Here is a 21,423-nt window from a genome sequence, read left to right on the forward strand (position 1 = left end):
AATTATATTTTTATTAATTTTCTTTCATTCAGATGACATCATAAAGCTCCAGAAGGATGAAATTGATGGTCAGCCAGTATTAAACCGAACAACTGAACAGAGAAAAGCAAGAAATGCTAATTTCCAAGTCAATAGGTATTTGAAAGGCATTCCAAAAAATTACCAAGGTATGTACTTTTGATAGAAGAAATTGTTATGGGATGTTGTGGGATTATGTAATATAGATGTGATTTTACACAGATAATCTAAGCAATACATTTAAAAAAATGGTACACATATTGGTCTGTTTCATTTACATCAATAGTTTTCACACTAAAAATAAAAATATCTTGTTGGCAACAAATCTTAGATCTAGACTACAAAAACTGAAACCCAAAGGAACTTAGCTGAAGTAATTGAAGTGTCAGGATCAATAACAGCCTCTATTAGCTGCAAATACATTACATTCATATCAATGAAAAAATATTCCAGCTACACAATCTATAAACACTTGTTACCGATTTATGGACTCTCTGTATACTGGGAATAAATATATATATATTTTTAATTTGGGCTAAGTAGTGTATTTAAACAGTTATGCTTTAAACATAATGGGCCAGATTGTGTTGTGCTATTTTTCTTTTTTTTTTTTTTTGCTTGTGTGCTAACTACGCTTAAATTAAAAAAAAATAGCATGGCCGCATTAGCTCGCGTATTACAAGATGAAAGTAAAAAGTTAGCTCGTGAGTGAAACACGATGCGCTCTAACTTCAGGACTACATGACCGCATTAACTTCTGCTACCAATAGACTTCAATGGAGCGTGCATATTTTACATTCTAATGTTATTCACATAACAGAAAATGTTCTTTATATACAGTATATATACTGTATATATATATATATATTTTAAATATACTGTACTTCTATACATATATATCTATATATACAGGTAGGTATATATATATATATATATATATATATATATATATATATATCCTCCATGTGTATCTGCACTCCCAATGTCATATAGTCGCCAACCAGGGTGCCAGATCAAATAATATTCATAGTATTCTTCAACATAGGACTGCACTCACTGGATTTTACAGAAAAAATTATTTATTAGGTAACGTTTCGGAGTTCACAGACCCCTTCCTCAGACCAAAGCAAACACAGTGACACAGTGACTTATATACCCCTTAAGCCCCACCCACCACCAAATCAAATGTGAATTGCGCCAAAACTAGGGTTGTCATGGTGACAACCCCTGTATACCTCAGTGTGACCTTACTACCAATACAGGCATTCATATATGTTTCAAAATTGTATAGATGGTATAATAAATGCATAAACTATCAGATATGCTAATTATTAAATATGTCAGTGGATCTAGGCAACCATATGTTCATACCTTAGTTGAATCATTACATTTAGAGGCATACAAATTCTAAAACATGTTATATTGATTTTAGACAAACACTGCTATGTGTTGCAAATTCAAATGTCACAATATATCACATTCAATCCCAGTAACTATATATGTTATTACCAGTCAAAACAGACCTATACAATTCAAATGTCATATTGCAGGAAGTCCATACTATCATATACAATCTGTGGATTCATTCAAAATAAAGTATTGTACCTGTAGTTAGTTTACGTCAAATCGTATTATAACAGATTGGTGTGTGATAGTCTCTATGAAAAAATCATAAATCCTATCTCAGATGTAGATGCGTTGCGTGTCAAAAAGTCATGTTCTTCCTAAAGAACAAATCAAGCTCCAAAAGCTCCGTGGGGGAACAACGTAGCGATCAGAAAAACAAAACCCTTTTAGTATCAAGCGCCAAGAGAAGCAGCTCCGGCGCCCGTACTGTTCCTTAGCTTAGCGCATGGCTAATTAGCATATACCAGTGACGTATGCACGTGTGTATGCGTCGTCATGGTAACCTAGTTGCGGGCCTGAAAACAACACTAGTGTGCGCTCGTGCCAGCCCGTTGTCACATGTGTTAGCTGTGAACGAGGCTATATGTGGATGTCTCATATAGGGAGTCCCCTGCAGTCAGAGTGTGTATGTTGTTAGAGGTGGACAGCATATTGGGTAGTGTGTATAAATCTATACCACCACGGTTGGTCATTAATGTAAAAAAGAGGCTCCTAAGGGAAACCAGATTGTACATAAGAAGTACGCAAATGTCTCATGTCTGAGATAAGTAGCGTGCATTTCAAGAGGCCGTATACACTTCAATATTATGAAACCATCTAATATTTCAACATAAGCACCCCAACAGATACTGGTAGTTTCATACATTATATCCACTTAGAAATACAAGGACCATTTTCTTCCAAGTGAAGAACATTGGAATGTAAAATATTTACAGTGAAAACACAGTAAAATATTTACAAAAAAATATTAAAATTGAATAAAAATAATGTTTCATGTTTATAGGTATTTAGTGGAAAGGGCTTCAAAGTGTACATATACAGTATATGTGTATATATGTATGTTCCTTCAATAAAGGATACCAAGAGATTTAAGCAAAATTGGTAACTGAAGTAAACTGGAAATTTGTTTAAAAATATTTGCTCTATCCGAATGACAAAAGAAAGAACTTGGGTTTCATGTCCCTTGAATCAAGTTTAAAAATATATTTCAGCAGTGTACTTGATTGGAAAAACATAATTTATTGATTTATTTCATTCTTTAGGACCGAACAGGAGTAAATTAGGCTTTCAACAACAAGGTTATTCTGGTGGTAATCTTAGAAATAGCAAAACAGGACCAGTAACTAGAAGAGCTGCATCCCTAAATGGAGTCAGTCCCCTAAACCGGAATAATACAGAAATGAAGGTGAGAAAAGCATGATGGGATGAACTGAAAGGTGCATGAGTACAATTCAATTTTTGCCATTTTTATAATATAGCATTATGAATGAAAATGCTTTTAGTAACAGGTATTTCTGTTTCATCAGTATACACATACATGCTGTGTATTCCTGCGTTCCTTTATTCAAACCCTGTGCCTACTCAGAGGGCCAGCCAACACAAATTTGTGGGGCCCCACAGACCACCCCCTTGTCCCAACATGTAGTATGTCCTATATAAAGAATACAACTATATATATATATATATATCATACCTACTGATATCATAAACACTTCTTTATGAATTAAAGTTAGGATGCATATTCTCATATTCTCATCCCTGATGACAGTGTGGGCAGGTGCCCCACTCGCCCTGTCCATAGTGCAGGATTGGAGGCAGCAGTAGTATGAGTTAAGTCAGTCTTAATTTGCTTCATTCAAGTCACCACTGACTCTCAGACCAGGTGCAGTGTTTGAAAAGTGGTGCACAGTGTATGCATGGCATATGCCTCTGGAACAATAACTATTACTAGAAGCATTTTTTGCTAAAAGAAATATGTTGCACAAATCTATTCAGAATTAAAATTAACTCACAAATATTTAAATTTTGACCTTTAGTTTCCTATTTAAATATGGACAATAATTTCATTTTTACCTAGAATGTGAAATTGAGCCCTTTGTGCAGTGTTTTCTTAGCAACATTGATTGTTTGCTATTCATGTGCTATGTAAATTCTACAGATCTTTTGTCCATATAACTGTTCCTTCTCTCTTTTTCCTGTTCACCCACTAGCTATTTTTTTATTTTTGCTCACACTTCTTTGTTCCCTCTTCTATGATTTCCTTTTTTATGCATGCAGCACAGCTGTAATATCACTCACAGTAGTCTCCAGTAATATCTACAATACCCACTTTCTGAACTTTAAAAAAGCTTTTAAAAAAAGCATTTTAGTATAAAAATAAAATGCTTTATTATTTTATTATGTTTTATTTAGTCCCTTCTTTTAACCCCGTAATGACCAGACCAATTTTCAATTTTTTAACAGTTAAGGACCAGGGGTGTTTTTACATTTCTGTGGTGTTTATGTTTAGCTCTAATTTTCCTCTTACTCATTTACTGTACCCACACATATTATATACAGTTTTTCTTTAAATTGACTTTCTAAAGATACCATTATTTTCATTATATCATTTACTATAAAAAATATATAAAATATGATGAACAAATTGAAAAAAACACCCTTTTTCTAACTTTGACCCCCAAAATCTGTTACACATCTACAGCCACCAAAAAATACCCATGCTAAATAGTTTCTAATTTTTGTCCTGAGTTTAGAAATGTTTACATGTTCTTTGCTTTTTTTTAAAAAGTTATAGGGCAATAAGTACAAGTAGCACTTTGCTTTTTCCAAACAATTTTTTACATTGTAACACTGATATCTGTCAGGAATCCCTGAATAACCGTTCACATAAATATATATTTTTTTAGTAGACAACCCAAAGTATTGATCTAGACCCATTTTGGTATATTTAATGCCCCCATTTCACCGCCAAATGCGATCAAATAAAAAAAAATAGTTAACTTTTTAACAAACTTTAGGTTTCTCGCTATAAATTATTTACAAACAGCTTGTGCAATCATGGCACAAATGGTTGTAAAAGCTTCCCTGGGATCCCCTTTGTTCAGAAATAGCAGACATATATCCCATTGCTTTTTGGTAATTTGAAGGCTGCCAATTGCAGCTGCACACCACACTTTTATTATTCCAAGCAGTGAAGGGGTTAATTTTAGCTTTAGTGTAGAGAACAGCCTCCCACTTGACATATCCTACCAGCTGATCCCTCCCTAATCCCTCTCAAACAGCTCTCTTCCCTCCCCCACTTTCCAAAGCTCACCCCCATCTTGAGTACTGGCAGAAAGTCTGCCAGTATAAAAATAAAAGGGTTTATATTTTTTTTATTTTGTATATATTTTCTGCAGGGTAGTATCCCTCCTTACCTCCCAACCTCCCTGAGCCCCCCCAACAGCTCTCTAACCCTTCCCCCTCTACATATTAGCCGCCATGCTAGGTACTGGCAGCTGTCTGCCAGTACCCAGTTTCCTATATTTTTTGCTATCTATAAATAAATATTTTTTTTCCGTATTGTTGCTGCCACCCCCCTCATTCCCCTACCACCCTAATTCCTTCCAGATCATTTTTCTACTACATATTATCACACTCTCCCTCCTTCCCACTTCACACTTTTTCCGTAGTGTAAGCAGTCCCACCTGCTACACCGCCACTCCAGCCCCTCTCACACACACTCCCGCCCCCTCCAGCGATGGACCGCCCACCCGCCTCCCTCCTATCCCTCCCACGCCACCAACGATTGCCACCATCGCTGGCAGATGTAGAGAGTGGCCCTCTCTTCATCAGTTGCTTAGCAGAGGGTATTGCAGGATGCCTCAATATCGAGCCATCGCTGCAATACGGCTGGAAGGGATCCTGATCGCTTCCAGTGCTTAAAACCCCAGGCCATTAACAACCATTTTTTGTAGGATGTGCCTGGCAGGTCCTCAGTCGTTAAGGGGTTAAATAAGTGTCTAACTCCTTCAAAAGAGTTAAATATGTAGTCAAAGTTGCTCTCCTGGAAAACCATTTTCTGCTCCAGATAAGCATGTGGAAAACAGCCAGTAGTTGTAGCATTCACATGTGTGCCTGTTTCTCATTTGCACAACAGCTGTCTTCTCATATGAAGTGATGCTGGAGCACAATTTTACTTTGTATTTAACCTCATTTCTGCTTGCTATGTATTATTTGTTTAATGTCTTGTAGTTGCTTTACTATGAGCTATATTTATCTACCCTTTATGATAGGCTTATGTGTGCATATCCTAGGAATTCTTACATTTCTTTATGTGACCTCTGTTACAAGTTTATTCCATGGATCTTTATTATTGTTATTATTATTATCAGTTATTTGTAGAGTGCCAACAGAGTCCGCAGTGCTATAAACATAGGAATAATATGCAAAGGTAGCATTTATAGGAGAAAAATGCGTAGCTTGTGGCCTTCAGTAAAAACATGGTGGAGGATCTTCGTTCTCTTGTTATTCTTTGTCAAAGAGGTGATTTCTCTTGTTGTAAATCACATCTCATGTATGTGGTCTACAAAACAGCTGGGCTCGTAGGCTTATATGTTAAGGGGGTTCAAGGGGATGACAAAGGAGGAGGAAAGAAAAAGAGGTAAGAGAGGTTAGTGTAAGTTATATGAATCCCTGAACAGTAGAGATTTTAAGGAACGCTTGAAACTATGAAAACTAAGGGAGAGTCTTGTGGAGTGAGGCAGAGGGTTCCACAAACTAGGGTCTATTCTGGAGAAATCCTGTAGACACTTTCTATACAAAGTACTTCTGAACCTAGTTCACTCTTACTTGAGAGCATGACCCTTTGTACTAGTGTTACTCTTTTTGTGAAAAATTATTTCTGCTTCATCATTTTTGAATCTCTTAATATTCATGAAGGTTTCTATCATATTATATTATGGCCTAGATTACAAGTTGACCACAGAAATGTAAGTAGAATTGTGCATTAACATTGCTTCATCAACTATATTAACATTTATTATTTTAGTCATATTACCAGGGGCGGAACTACTAAAGGTACAGCAGGTGCAGTGGCACCGGGGGCCCCAGAGGGGGAGGGGCCTAACAGCATTAGCAGACTGTTGTGTATGTCTGGCATTTTTAATAAATGTTTTGGCTGGAGAGGCTAATGCAGGCTGCATATTATGCATTTATTAATTTTAAATTGTAAGCCTGAGTGTTAGATGTTTGAAGTGTAGTGTTGCAGAGCAGAGGCTATTAAGTACAGAGCGCAGAGGCAGTGTCCTAATTCTGAGTTCCGTTTCCTGCAGTGACTTCCTTCTTGGTTCCCAGTGCGCAGCATTACATTTTAGAAATCCTAACTGTGCCTGCTTTTTATGAGCTGTCAGAGGTCTCTGTTGGTGCGGTGCTGTGGTGGAAGGGCATCTTTGCTGCAGAGGGAGAAAGAAAGGAAACCGTGTGGAATGTCATATCTAGGCTGTGAGTGAGCCATAAGTTTCTTGTATATGTGTATATATATATATATATATACACATATATAAAATTTATTTTTATATATTTAATAGCTGTTAATGTAAAAAAAATTAACCTTTTTTTCCACCTCAACCCTTATCCCCCAACCCCCAAAGTTATGCACATCATGGGCAGTTTATGTATGCAGATCTGGAAATACACAACTATTTTATGTAGCAATGGCTTAGACCTTGCTTGTACTGAACACACATAAGTAATGAATGAGTTAATGCACAGTATAATACCATAAAGTAAGTTTGTTATTTAAGTGTGATTTAACCCAATGATTGCAAAGTAACATTGAGCTTTGACAATATAGTAATTTAATGCCTTGATTGCCTGATTAAAGAGTTAAAGGGACATGACACCCACATTTTTTCTTTCATGATTTAGAAAGAGCAGCAATTTTATATAACTTTCTAATTTACTTCTAATATCTAAGTTGCTTCATTCTCTTACTATCCTTTGTTGAAAAGCATATCTAGATAGGCTCAGTAGCTGCTAATTGGTGGCTGCACATAGATGCCTTGTGTTATTGGCTCACCAGTGTGCATTGTTATTTCTTTAACAAAGGATAACGAAAGAATGAAGCAAATTGGATAACAGAAATAAATTGGAATGTTGTTATAAATTTTATTTTCTGCCTAAATCATGAAAGAAAATTTTTGGGTTTTGTGTCTGTCATGAGATGCAGGACACAGCATAGAAGGTACAACGCTATTTTATTGCAGAACATAGACGTATACAGCTTGTACAACACATCTAACTTGGTAACTGCGACATAGACAATAACGGCTGTAAGCCACGCCCCCATCCGGTGACTTCACCTCCCACTTTCATCACATCTTCCCCCTTTTCAAATGATAAAGCATACATTTTTTTTTTAGAGTACATCAAATAACAAGGTATACAAGAAGCATACAAAATAGTTTTGTTTAGTGCATAACAAATAACAAGTTAAAGAGAATATATATGATCAACAAGAAATACAATCCGGACTACCCTAGTCCACAGTGACAATGGGATTATTCTGCCCATTCTTCTGGTCACTGTTCTAACTACAGTGCTAATCCCGATATCGGGCTGGAAGTTTCACCACTCTTCCACTTGATGTCATTTTACATGTCCTTTTATACAGAAGAAGGTGATTGAAAGTCTGCTGGAAGCAAATAAGTATCCCCACTGTGATCTTGCTTAGGGGAAGGCACCCCTCTTAAAATAGGGGGAAAAGGCACATTTTGACACGTGGCTTGCAATGTCGGAACTGATCCCAGGCCACCATACTGCCGTAGCTGCCCTTTCTCTGCACTTTGTAATGCCAAAGTGGCCATCATGAATCCTGCCGCATGCTAACAGGAATAACAATGCGGTCCTAGAACAGCACCAACCTATCCAGCTCCGTGAGCTGTGACCTCTCTGACTGGTAAGAACTTAAAGATATCCAGGCTTCCCGGCTCTCGGGCCAACCTTCTTTTATGTACTTAATAACTTCTTGAAGGTCTGTATCTAAACGTGTCCTTTCTTATTTGTTCTAGCTTCCCTGACGAAATGGATTTAGAGGCCAGAACTGAATCTACATACACTTTCACATCTAATTCCGTTGAAGATTCTTCAGCAGCAGCCAGCGGGAGCCTGGATAGTGTATCTGCCACGACCAGTTTCCTCGGCACATGCACTGCCTGAACGTTGAACCTGAGCAGCTTCATCAGAAGTCTCTGGCATCTTAGAGGTGTTTTGTCAATATCATAGGAGTTGATTAGAGGGACTAGCGATTTATGGTCAGTTTCCAGACTAAATTTCTCAAAACCCTCTAAATAACACTGGAAGTGCTCACAGGCCCAAACTACAGCCAGGCACTCTTTTTCAATTTGGGCGTATTTCGACTCAGCAGCCGTCAGTGTATGGGAACAGTAGGCAATGGGCTGTAGTTTGTTTTCATTCAGCTGCAGGAGGGCAGCCCCTAGCCCATAATTGCTCGCATCAGCACTAACCACAGTATTTTTAGAAGGGTCTAGGATAAAACATAACGTAAACAGGTTTAATTTGCCTGATGAAATGGTCTTTTTAAGACTGAGAAACGCGTTGCAAATTAAACCTGTTTGTTTTAAACCACTACCCGGTATTCCTTTGGTCTCTTTGTCTTGCTGAAAAGACATCTTGTCCTGAACGTGTGTGCTGATATTGTCAGCTTTGTGAAACATATTCTGATTGTGTGAGCAGAGTGGGGGAGAATACTTCTGTCTCCAGGGCTTTCTATCTGGCTGCCGGTCCAAGGGAATTACCAGTGCCGCTTTCCATCCGTCCAGATTCTGCCGGGTCTCTTGGGCGAGACCTCCAGCGTACTGACTGCTGGTTATGAACGTCAGCCTGCCTGTTTGCACTTTATTGATTTAAGGTGCCACCTATTTTGTGAGTAGTTCATTGCACATTTCCTTCACAATTCTTTGTGCATATACGTTTTACACTATGTTGGCGCCCCTTGTTTTTGCTTTATCCTAGACACCTGACCCACCACACCGTGGATACAAGTGGAGCACGCCAAGCACCCTAAGCATTTGCATTTCCATATCCTTTGTTCCAGATTTGGACATTTTTTCCAATTTGTTTTGTTTGGACACTGACACGAACTATTGCATCATTTTATTTCCATTATATATTGTATTATTTTTGACTGATTTTATCACTAACAATCAGCACTATTTATATTTTTATTTGCTTTGGTATTACTACATTGTTTCACTTAATCTTTGTAGATTGATTATTTCACTTACCATTAGCACTATATATTTTGATTTAGTTTAGTTTTGTTATCACTACATATTAATAGGTTATATTAACTTTCTGACGTTCAATAGCGCATCCTCTCAGTTCTTCCCTTTTAGGAATTACTTTATAATTTTTTAGAAGGGTCATAGACCCTTAAACTGGGACAGACCCCAGCAAGGACTTGACCTTTACAAAATCTTCTTCCTGTGAAGGACCCCAGACCCAGGCAGCATCTTTCTTCAACAACTCTGTGATAGGGTGTAGTACTGTGGATACATCTGGAAGGAACCTGCCCACATAATTCACAAGGCCCAATATTTGTCTCAGCTCGTATATATCAGAAGGACTTTTCCTCTGTTCAATAGCAAGGATTTTATCAGGGTCCAGCTTGATGCCATCTCCATTGATGATATGCCCAAAGTAAGATAACTCAGATTTTCTAAAGTTGCATTTCTCTTTATTCAATTTCAGCCGGACTCTCTAATGGTCTGCATCAGACAGCCCAATCACTGGTCATGTTCTTCCAATGTAGACCCATACACTAAAATGTTGTCCTTGACGACTGCCATGCCCTTGTGGTCCTTTAGGAGGGAACTCATCTCTCTCTTTGAAAGATTTCAGGAGCAGAGGATATCTCGAAGGGGAGTCTGCAGAAGCAAAACTGACCTAACGGTGTAAAGAAGGTAGTAAGTTTGCGGCACTGTGGATCTAGAGGTATTTGCTAGAAGCCGCTGGAAGCATCCAGTGTAGAGAACAACTTCGCCCCAGCCAGTTACAGAGCTATGTCTTCAAGCGTCGGCAGCGCATATCTCTTTCTCTCTTCATGCCTCATTCAGCCTCTTCAAGTCTACAAAGATGCGTACCTTCCCATTTTCCTTCGCAACAGGCACAATGGGGGCACACCAGTCAGTTGCTTCAACAACCTCTTCAATAACTCCCATATTCTTCATACGCAGAAGTTCCTTCTCCACTTGAGGCATGAGCGGAACTCAGGACCAGGACTCAGGACCAGGACTATGAACTTTCGTTTTAACTTTCACCAGCTGAGGCTGTCGAGGCAGTTTTATGAATGCTGCAAGGGACATTACAGTGATGTCTGCTCCCGTGTCAATCTTGAAGGCAACCTTGGCTCCCATTTCAGTAAGGGTAACCCACCAATCTTCGTCTGAACCAGACCGTTCAACAACAGACACTGCAAAGGACACTTCTTGACCCTCCTGATCACTATCCACATGCATCTCCTTAATGTATTCAGCTTTACACGCCACTTCAAAATGATCCATTCGGTTACACTTTCTACATCTTTTATCTTTAGCGGGGCATACTACATTCTGATCATGGGTACGGTTACATCGCATGCAGCGAGCCGGCTGTGCCCATCAACTTCTGGGCCTATCTGTTGCCCTTGGTCTACCGCTCTACCGCCTTTCACCTGCAGCTCTCCTGAACTGCTGCACTTTATCCACAATACTCTCGGACCTCAGATCAGCACTTTGCTTTTTCACCAGTTTACTCTGGCGGGCCATCCTAATAGCCCCATCTAACGTTAATTCAGCCTCCAACTGTAGCTTCAGTGAGACCTCAGCATCTGCAATTCCTATGACTATTCTGTCTCTGATTTGCTCTTCTTTAGCAACACCAAACTCACAGAATTCAGCTAGTTCATACAGGCTGTGCACAAATGACTCCACAGATTCTCCCACACGCTGAGCACGTTTGGGAAAACAAGCCCTTTCATGAATCACATTTGTTTTGGGCACAAAGTGAGCACTGAGTTTGTTCATTTTAAAGTCACATTCTTCTTGGAAAGTAAAGGCATTGAACACTGGCTCCACATCTTTCCCCATAGAGTATAAAAGAGAATTAACTTGTACTTCACCACTCTCCTTGTCCTGCTTGGAAGCAATCTGGAAGCGTTGAAACCGCTGACGCCATGTGGGCCAAGCTGCAGGCTGAGAGAAATCAAAAGGCTCAGATGGGGTAAACTTAAACATCGTCATTACTCAGGAAACAGAAGTGCAGGCACGTACTTCTGACACCATGTCATGAGATGCAGGACACAGCATAGAAGGTACAACTCTATTTTATTGCAGAGCATAGATGTATACAGCTTGTACAACACATCTTACTTGGTAACTGCGATATAGACAATCACGGTCGTAAGCCACGCCCCCATCCGGTGAGGTCACCTCCCACTCTCATAACAGTATTAATTAAGAAGAGACCTTGACGTGGTGCCTGAGCTTGTCCCATTTGGCCAAATGCGGTAACTAACTCTTCCAGTTTTGCTTTTATTCTTAGCTGAGAGCTTGTGAGCGAGTGCTGGACTTTTCTATGTGTGTGTAACTGTGTTTGTTTCTGTAATTCACCCTGTGGACCTGCACCCTGGCAGGCCCGGGGTTAACTGCCTGTGACTCTGCAAGTAGTGCAGCTTTATGTGAGTGCGATAGCAACCAAAGCTTAGCCTGTTTGTGGGTCATAGGATGTGTACGCGGTCCGGTCTGTATGTGCTGTCCACTCCTAAACTTTATATATAAATATAATTTATATAATTTATTTTTATAGGACTGTTGAATATAAAAAAAAGGCTGTAGCTTTATTATATATCCTGTAGCTTTATTAGAAATTACCTATTTTCAATATTTTTAGGACAGCAGTACATTCAAATAAGGGTGTTGTTACACCTGAAGGTTTTATATATATATATATAATACAGCTGTAGATTAATTTATTTATATATATATAGATAAAAGCAGCATTGCTAAATAAGGTGTTGCTATATCTGTAACATTATAACAAAAATAAATATTATTGCTACATCTGTAGCCTTATTATCTATAATATATTTGGCATATATGTAGGACAATAGTCCATCCAGATAATGTTGTCACTATACCTGTTGGTTTTATATATATATAAAGTCAATGTAAGGATTGCACAATCAAACTATCAGCCATTGCCACGGTGCACTGCAAATATCCATCCCAGTGTATCCAAACAGCAGGCACTCACTGGGCTTTATAATAAAATGTAAAAAATTTATTTCATCAGATTAAAATAGACAAACGTTTTGGCACTGCATTGTGCCTTTATCAATGTTAAGTACAAACAACACACAAACAGAGTGCAGCTCTACACCCTGTTTATGTGTTGTTTGTACTTGACATTGATAAAGGCACAATGCAGTGCCGAAACGTTTGTCTATTTTAATCTGATGAAATATATATATATACATTTTGAATACGTTTGGCAAATAGGGTTTGGCTAAACGGGTATATTTATTATATATATAGGACAGTTGAACATAAAAAAGGCTGTCACTAGACCTGTAGAAATATTTATATATAGATTAAAGCAGTTTTCACAAAAAATGTTTGCTACTTTGGTAGCTGTATTATATATTCTGTTGCTTTATTAGAAATTTCATATTTTTAGTATATTTAAGACAGTAGTCCATTCAAATAAGGGTGTTGTTACACCTGTAGGTTTTATATATATGTATATATATATATATATATATATATATATATATATATATATATATATATATATATATATATATATATATATATATATATATATATATATATATATATATAATTCACCTGTAGATGAATTTATATAAATATAGATGAAAGCAGCATAGTTAATAAAAGTGTTGCTATATTAATATCATTATAACAAAAATAAATATTATTGCTACATCAGTAGCCTTATTATCTATACTATATTTGGAATATATTTAGAACAGTCCATCCAGATAAGGTTGTCACTATACCTGTTGGTTATATATATATATATATATATATATATATATACATTTTCAATAAGTTTGGCAAATAGGGTTTGGCTAAACTGGTATATTTATTATATATATATATATATATATATATATATATATATATATATATATATATATATATACATATATATATGATGGTTGAATATAAAAAAAGGCTGTCACTACATCTGTAGAATATTTATATATAGATTAAAGCAGTTTTCACTATACATTTTTAACACACACAGTAGAGAACAATGGCGCTAACCCTTTCTGGAAATATTAATAAAATTATTATTATTATACCTCACTTGTTTAAAAGTACCACATTAAACATACATATAAAACCGATATATATACACACAAAATAATAATAGGCAAAATAAAATAAAATAAAGAACAATGTTAATATCTTCTTTTGTTAAAAACAAAATAACCCAAATATGCAAACATATGTACCAAAAAAAAAAAAATGTATATTACCACCTCCGGATGGAATCAACTGTATCCCACTTGAGAACTCTGCTGCTTATTTTACCAAATGTATCCTTCGTACCACTTGCAGCAGGGCAGGAACTTTCACTCTAAAAGAAAAAAGCGCAAACAGGACTCAAGTGCAATAAAACACACAGTGGCAACCGCGCTCAAAGAATCACACTTACAATGTTTATTAGAAATAAAAGCACTTAAACAATCAAACAGCAGCAAGCGGTTAATGTTGTAAAAACTCCTGGTACTCAGCTGCTCCAAGAACGCTTCCCCCTCTGTGTATAATCAGTTCCACACCTCCGCCGGAACTTTGGTAGCAGGGAAAGACTTGTTAATCCAACTACGGAAGCCCTGTGTAACCAAAACAAGGCAAGCGTATTCTTCCTAGAAAACTTTCAAATACGGATCCTCTAAACAGTCACAAGTCCTTAATGATTACCCCAACGCGTTTCATCTGCTAACGTGCAGACTTCCTCAAGGAGAGTAGTAAATGATGTGATGCCGGATATTCCAGAGTCTCTTGAATAAAAACCCTCCATTATTTTTCTATTGGTTGTTCCCAAAATCATAAAGACTGCCACAGGGTCCTAAAAACCCAAACTCCAAATGACAAAATAAACAACATAATATTATACAAATGTACATCCAATACCTATTAAATACGCCTATCTCATATAACAAATAGATAATTAATCCATAGTCTATGTAACGCTTAAAATTTGAATACATATATAAATAATTAAAACTCATTGCTTTTTCAAAAAAATATACAAGTTCATTTAAATATATAAGTTAAATACATATGTTTAACACATTTGACATACTTTTTTTCCCCAACAAAGCAAGAGTAAAAACAACACTCATTCCTATAAAATCAGATGGTATATAACCCTTAATTTAAAGTATAAAAAATATAAAAAATATGTGCGGGGAAAATTTAAGGGCGAATTTCATAATGTTTACGTAAATATGAGGAGAAATGAAATTTATGAAAACATATTACTCCCAAAAGTACGAGTGGAATATAAATAAAATATTATTTGATTTTGATATAATCAAAAAATATATCTATATATAAAATGGGAGGTAGAGGAAGAATTTCATAAAATTTCAACAGGTAGGAAGTGAATTAATACATATATTACTCACATAAAACTTCATAAAAATTTAAAATTTAAGAATTGGAAATGGACCCCTAACAAAAATTAAACCAACTATAAAAAACTACATAAAAGCAGCTATGTCTATGTCTATATTTAATCCTTTTGGCTGTAAACTTTTCAATTTATGGATCCAAAAAGTCTCCTGCTTCCTAAGACTAATCAATCTATTGCTACAGCTACTAGGTATCCAGTCTATGGCCTGTATTTTCAGAGACCTAGCATCCCCCCCATGGAATTCTGCAAAATGTAGGGGTACACTATGTTTGTCATTTTTCTCTTTTATGTTATATAAATGTTCTGAAAACCTACGTCTGATTTTCCTTTTTGTACGCCCTATGTAGATTTTGTCACAGCCACAAGACAGAAGATATACCACATATGTGGTATCACAGGTACATCTACTTTTAATGTCATAACATCTCAAACCCTCACTATCTTTAAAATTAGTTTCCTTATTAATGTGTTTACACATGCTACACACCTTCTTGCCACACTTATATGTACCCGGTTTCAAACTCAGCCAATTACTTCTTATTGATCTGTTGATTTCTATTTTCCTCAACTTACTTGGGGCCAGAAGGTTTTTGAGATTCTTTCCTTTTTTAAAAATAAAAAGGAAAAATAATGGAGGGTTTTTATTCAAGAGACTCTGGAATATCCGGCATCACATCATTTACTACTCTCCTTGAGGAAGTCTGCACGTTAGCAGATGAAACGCGTTGGGGTAATCATTAAGGACTTGTGACTGTTTAGAGGATCCGTATTTGAAAGTTTTCTAGGAAGAATACGCTTGCCTTGTTTTGGTTACACAGGGCTTCCGTAGTTGGATTAACAAGTCTTTCCCTGCTACCAAAGTTCCGGCGGAGGTGTGGAACTGATTATACACAGAGGGGGAAGCGTTCTTGGAGCAGCTGAGTACCAGGAGTTTTTACAACATTAACCGCTTGCTGCTGTTTGATTGTTTAAGTGCTTTTATTTCTAATAAACATTGTAAGTGTGATTCTTTGAGCGTGGTTGCCACTGTGTGTTTTATTGCACTTGAGTCCTGTTTGCGCTTTTTTCTTTTAGAGTGAAAGTTCCTGCCCTGCTGCAAGTGGTACGAAGGATACATTTGGTAAAATAAGCAGCAGAGTTCTCAAGTGGGATACAGTTGATTCCATCCGGAGGTGGTAATATACATTTTTTTTTTGGTACATATGTTTGCATATTTGGGTTATTTTGTTTTTAACAAAAGAAGATATTAACATTGTTCTTTATTTTATTTTATTTTGCCTATTATTATTTTGTGTGTATATATATCGGTTTTATATGTATGTTTAATGTGGTACTTTTAAACAAGTGAGGTATAATAATAATAATAATAATTTTATTAATATTTCCAGAAAGGGTTAGCGCCATTGTTCTCTACTGTGTGTGTTTTTCTTTTTGTATCTTTTTACAAAAGGCAGCATGACTACCCAGGAAGTTTTTATAGAAATTTTTGGGGATTATAGTGCTAGAAACAATAGAAAACGTGAATTAGATTTAATGAAAGATGTTCAGGGTGCCACTAATAATGTGGAATCCCCAGATATTTTATCTAAGAAATTAGAAAAATTGTTACAGCAGGATACTCGTGAGTGGCAGGATTTAATACTGCTAGTTAACTATGTGCTCCATAATATCATCCCTAGGGGTCTCCGTATCTTTAAATATCCAGCATTTGATCTGGAAGATGTGGAGTATACCAGTGAGTGGGAAGAGGCCCTACATGAATGCTCACTGAAATTAATTAAAGTACTCATTAAGTACAGGGAATTTAAATTAAATAAGATCAAGAAGGATTTAGAAGATATACTCCCTAAAATTCAAGGGTTCAAAAGTGAGGAGAAATGGGTCACTAGAAATAATAGCATTCAATATAGGATTAAAGAATTGGAAATGGATCTTAAAAAGAGTAAGCAGCAGAAACTAACACGCGATATCCAGGATTTCAAAGAGGATAAAATTTACAATTTTAGAAAAAAGACAGAAAATATGCGCTTGATTAATAAAGGAAAAAATTCACAGGGTAATTTTTCAAGACAAGGGGGTGGAAATAATCAAACTAAAATCTATTCTCAATATGAAGATAATATTAATAAAAATGAAGGTTCTAATAATAAAAATGTTTTTTATCCCTACAATCAGAGGTCTAATACGAACAGGAGTTATAATGATAGTAATAACTATAACAGATTTGACCAGAGAAATGGGAATTTTGGGAGAAGTTATAATTATAATTCTAATAAACAAAATTTTGGGGGGAACCCTAAACAAAATTATACAAACCAAGGTGATTGGGGACTAGCCAAGGACAGAAGGGAGGAAAAAATTGGATTATATAATTCTAATAGGAAAGAGAATTTGAGAGAGCCAAAACCTAATAGTCCTATGACTAGTACATCAAATAGGTTTGAAGTTTTAAACCAGTTTCAAAATGAATCCAGTTGGTCAACTTTAGGGGCAAAACCCAAATCGGATAATTATAATAATTATAGAACAGATAATAATGACTGGAGAGGTAGTCATAGACAGGAGGGTAGTAATAGTAATAGGGATTATTTTTTAGGGAAGGGATCATCACCACACAATCACTGATTAGAACAGGATCCGAGACACATACATCAGGGAACTTGGGAAACCAGACAGAGATTGAACAAAAGAACTCTAGAACAAGGAGAGGAAAGAGAGGAGGAGTTAGAGTCGCAACAGCCAAACAGAAGGCAGAGACGAGAGGAAGACAGGAATTAGAGATTTTTAATCTAGCCAATCTAGAGCTTGACACTAATGACATTAGACTTTTAAGTAAAGGTTTGAACTTCTCGCCTAAAGCATTACCAAATGATTTTGAGGTTTTTATTGATATTCAAAAATTTGTGAGAAAATTAGTTCTAAAAAGGTTTTATAACAAGAAGGAATTTAGCTCAAAAACACATGCCAATAAGGATCATTTAGAAGGAAAAGACATTGAAACTTTAACTATTTTAAAATCCTTAGAAGATTTAGGTGTTAGGGCTGAGGACTGTAGTGACAGCTTTAATAATATTGAGGAACTTTTTAATATTTCATTACATGAGGAAGAGTCAAAAATACGTCATAGTAATTTTAAAAGACCATCTACATTTTATCCAGTAAATATACAGGGGGATCAAATCCCAGTGTTTACGAAATTAGTGATGGAAGAGATTTTTGATTTATTCCACAAAAAGAGAAATAATATGATCAATAAATATAATGATAATTTGACATCCCAAGAGAGAAATTCTTTAAAGAAATTAATGGATAATAAAAATATTGTGTTTAGGGCTGCTGACAAGGGGGGTGGGATTGTCATACAAAAGAGGGAGGAGTACCTAGCAGAAGCTCATAATTTGTTAAAAGATACAGATACTTATTGCATTATTAAGGGGAACCCAACAAAGGAATATCAATTAGAATTCAATAGAATTTTGGCAATAGCGAAAACTGAAGGAATCCTTAATAGCGATGAGTTCAGATATTTACAGGAAAATGAACCGAGGGTCCCATTATTCTATCACCTGCCAAAGGTACATAAGAATATACAGAAACCACCAGGAAGACCCATAATCTCAGGGATTAATTCCCTGAGTGATAAGGTCTCAAAATATATTGATTTTTACTTGCAACCCATTGTTAAAGATACAAGGTCATATATTAAGGACACCACGCAGGCCATTAATTTATTGGAGGGTTTATATTGGAAGGAAAGCTATTGCTGGGTAACCTGTGATGTGTCAGCCCTTTACACCTCAATACCACATGAAAAGGGACTGAGGGCCCTAGAGGTGGAATTAAGGAATTGGAATTTTCAGTTTGAACAATTAAATTTTATACTCAGGTGCACAAAATTTATTTTGGAGCACAATTATTTTGTATTTGAAGATGTTTTCTATAGGCAGGTGAAAGGAACGGCGATGGGGACTACGTTTGCCCCATCGTATGCAAATATTTATATGCATAGGTTCGAAAGTGAAAGGATTTGGAACAATAATCTGTTTAAAGATAATATTATTAAATACCATCGTTATATAGATGACATAATCATTTTATGGGATGGAGATGACTCTTCTGTTAGTAGTTTTTTATTATATATTAATAATAATGATTTTAATTTGAGTTTTACTGGGAAACATTCAAGGTCAAAAATTGAATTTTTGGACCTATGTTTATATGTTGATGACACTTTCAAAACAGCAGTTACTAATTTTAGAAAACAAACAGATAGGAACAGCTATATTGATAACAGGAGTGCACACCTCAATAGATGGAAGGAGAATGTACCGTATGGACAGTTTTTGAGATTGAGGAGAAACTGTACTCATATTAATACTTTTGAAGAAGAAGCAAGAAACATGTCCTCTAAGTTTCTGGAGAAAGGGTATAACTTAAAAACAATAGAACAGGCATACGACAGAGCTTATAAAATAGATAGGGAGTCAATATTAAAACCTAGGAATAAGGAGTTAGACACTGGTAATAATGATACATTAAGATTTATTACCTCCTACAACGAGGGAAATAAAATCATTAAAAATGTAATTAGAAAACATTGGGGAGTTCTAAAGACTGACCCTGTCCTTGCACCGACTTTACTTTTAAAAAAGGAAAGAATCTCAAAAACCTTCTGGCCCCAAGTAAGTTGAGGAAAATAGAAATCAACAGATCAATAAGAAGTAATTGGCTGAGTTTGAAACCGGGTACATATAAGTGTGGCAAGAAGGTGTGTAGCATGTGTAAACACATTAATAAGGAAACTAATTTTAAAGATAGTGAGGGTTTGAGATGTTATGACATTAAAAGTAGATGTACCTGTGATACCACATATGTGGTATATCTTCTGTCTTGTGACTGTGACAAAATCTACATAGGGCGTACAAAAAGGAAAATCAGACGTAGGTTTTCAGAACATTTATATAACATAAAAGAGAAAAATGACAAACATAGTGTACCCCTACATTTTGCAGAATTCCATGGGGGGGATGCTAGGTCTCTGAAAATACAGGCCATAGACTGGATACCTAGTAGCTGTAGCAATAGATTGATTAGTCTTAGGAAGCAGGAGACTTTTTGGATCCATAAATTGAAAAGTTTACAGCCAAAAGGATTAAATATAGACATAGACATAGCTGCTTTTATGTAGTTTTTTTATAGTTGGTTTAATTTTTGTTAGGGGTCCATTTCCAATTCTTATTTTAAATTTTAAATTTTTATGAAGTTTTATGTGTGTAATATATGTATTAATTCACTTCCTACCTGTTGAAATTTTATGAAATTCTTCCTCTACCTCCCATTTTATATATAGATATATTTTTTGATGATATCAAAATCAAATAATATTTTATTTATATTCCACTCGTACTTTTGGGAGTAATATGTTTTCATAAATTTTATTTCTCCTCATATTTACGTAAACATTATGAAATTCGCCCTTAAATTTTCCCCGCACATATTTTTTATATTTTTTATACTTTAAATTAAGGGTTATATACCATCTGATTTTATAGGAATGAGTGTTGTTTTTACTCTTGCTTTGTTGGGGAAAAAAAGTATGTCAAATGTGTTAAACATATGTATTTAACTTATATATTTAAATGAACTTGTATATTTTTTTGAAAAAGCAATGAGTTTTAATTATTTATATATGTATTCAAATTTTAAGCGTTACATAGACTATGGATTAATTATCTATTTGTTATATGAGATAGGCGTATTTAATAGGTATTGGATGTACATTTGTATAATATTATGTTGTTTATTTTGTCATTTGGAGTTTGGGTTTTTAGGACCCTGTGGCAGTCTTTATGATTTTGGGAACAACCAATAGAAAAATAATGGAGGGTTTTTATTCAAGAGACTCTGGAATATCCGGCATCACATAATTTACTACTCTCCTTGAGGAAGTCTGCACGTTAGCAGATGAAACGCGTTGGGGTAATCATTAAGGACTTGTGACTGTTTAGAGGATCCGTATTTGAAAGTTTTCTAGGAAGAATACGCTTGCCTTGTTTTGGTTACACAGGGCTTCCGTAGTTGGATTAACAAGTCTTTCCCTGCTACCAAAGTTCCGGCGGAGGTGTGGAACTGATTATACACAGAGGGGGAAGCGTTCTTGGAGCAGCTGAGTACCAGGAGTTTTTACAACATTAACCGCTTGCTGCTGTTTAATTGTTTAAGTGCTTTTATTTCTAATAAACATTGTAAGTGTGATTCTTTGAGCGCGGTTGCCACTGTGTGTTTTATTGC

General features: G+C 35.9%; 1 protein-coding gene across 1 annotated transcript in view; it reads left to right on the top strand.

Annotated features, from left to right (window-relative positions):
- LOC128647430 (UAP56-interacting factor-like) overlaps positions 1-21,423 on the top strand; it is an 80,650-nt gene that overhangs the window by 33,741 nt on the left and 25,486 nt on the right. The window contains exons 2-3 of the mRNA XM_053700221.1: positions 33-167; positions 2,688-2,830. Coding sequence (XP_053556196.1) covers positions 33-167; positions 2,688-2,830 — 278 coding nt within the window. The remainder of the gene's footprint in view (positions 1-32; positions 168-2,687; positions 2,831-21,423) is intronic.

Source organism: Bombina bombina, chromosome 1 (genome assembly GCF_027579735.1).
Source record: "Bombina bombina isolate aBomBom1 chromosome 1, aBomBom1.pri, whole genome shotgun sequence".
Classification (NCBI taxonomy): Eukaryota; Metazoa; Chordata; class Amphibia; order Anura; family Bombinatoridae; genus Bombina; species Bombina bombina.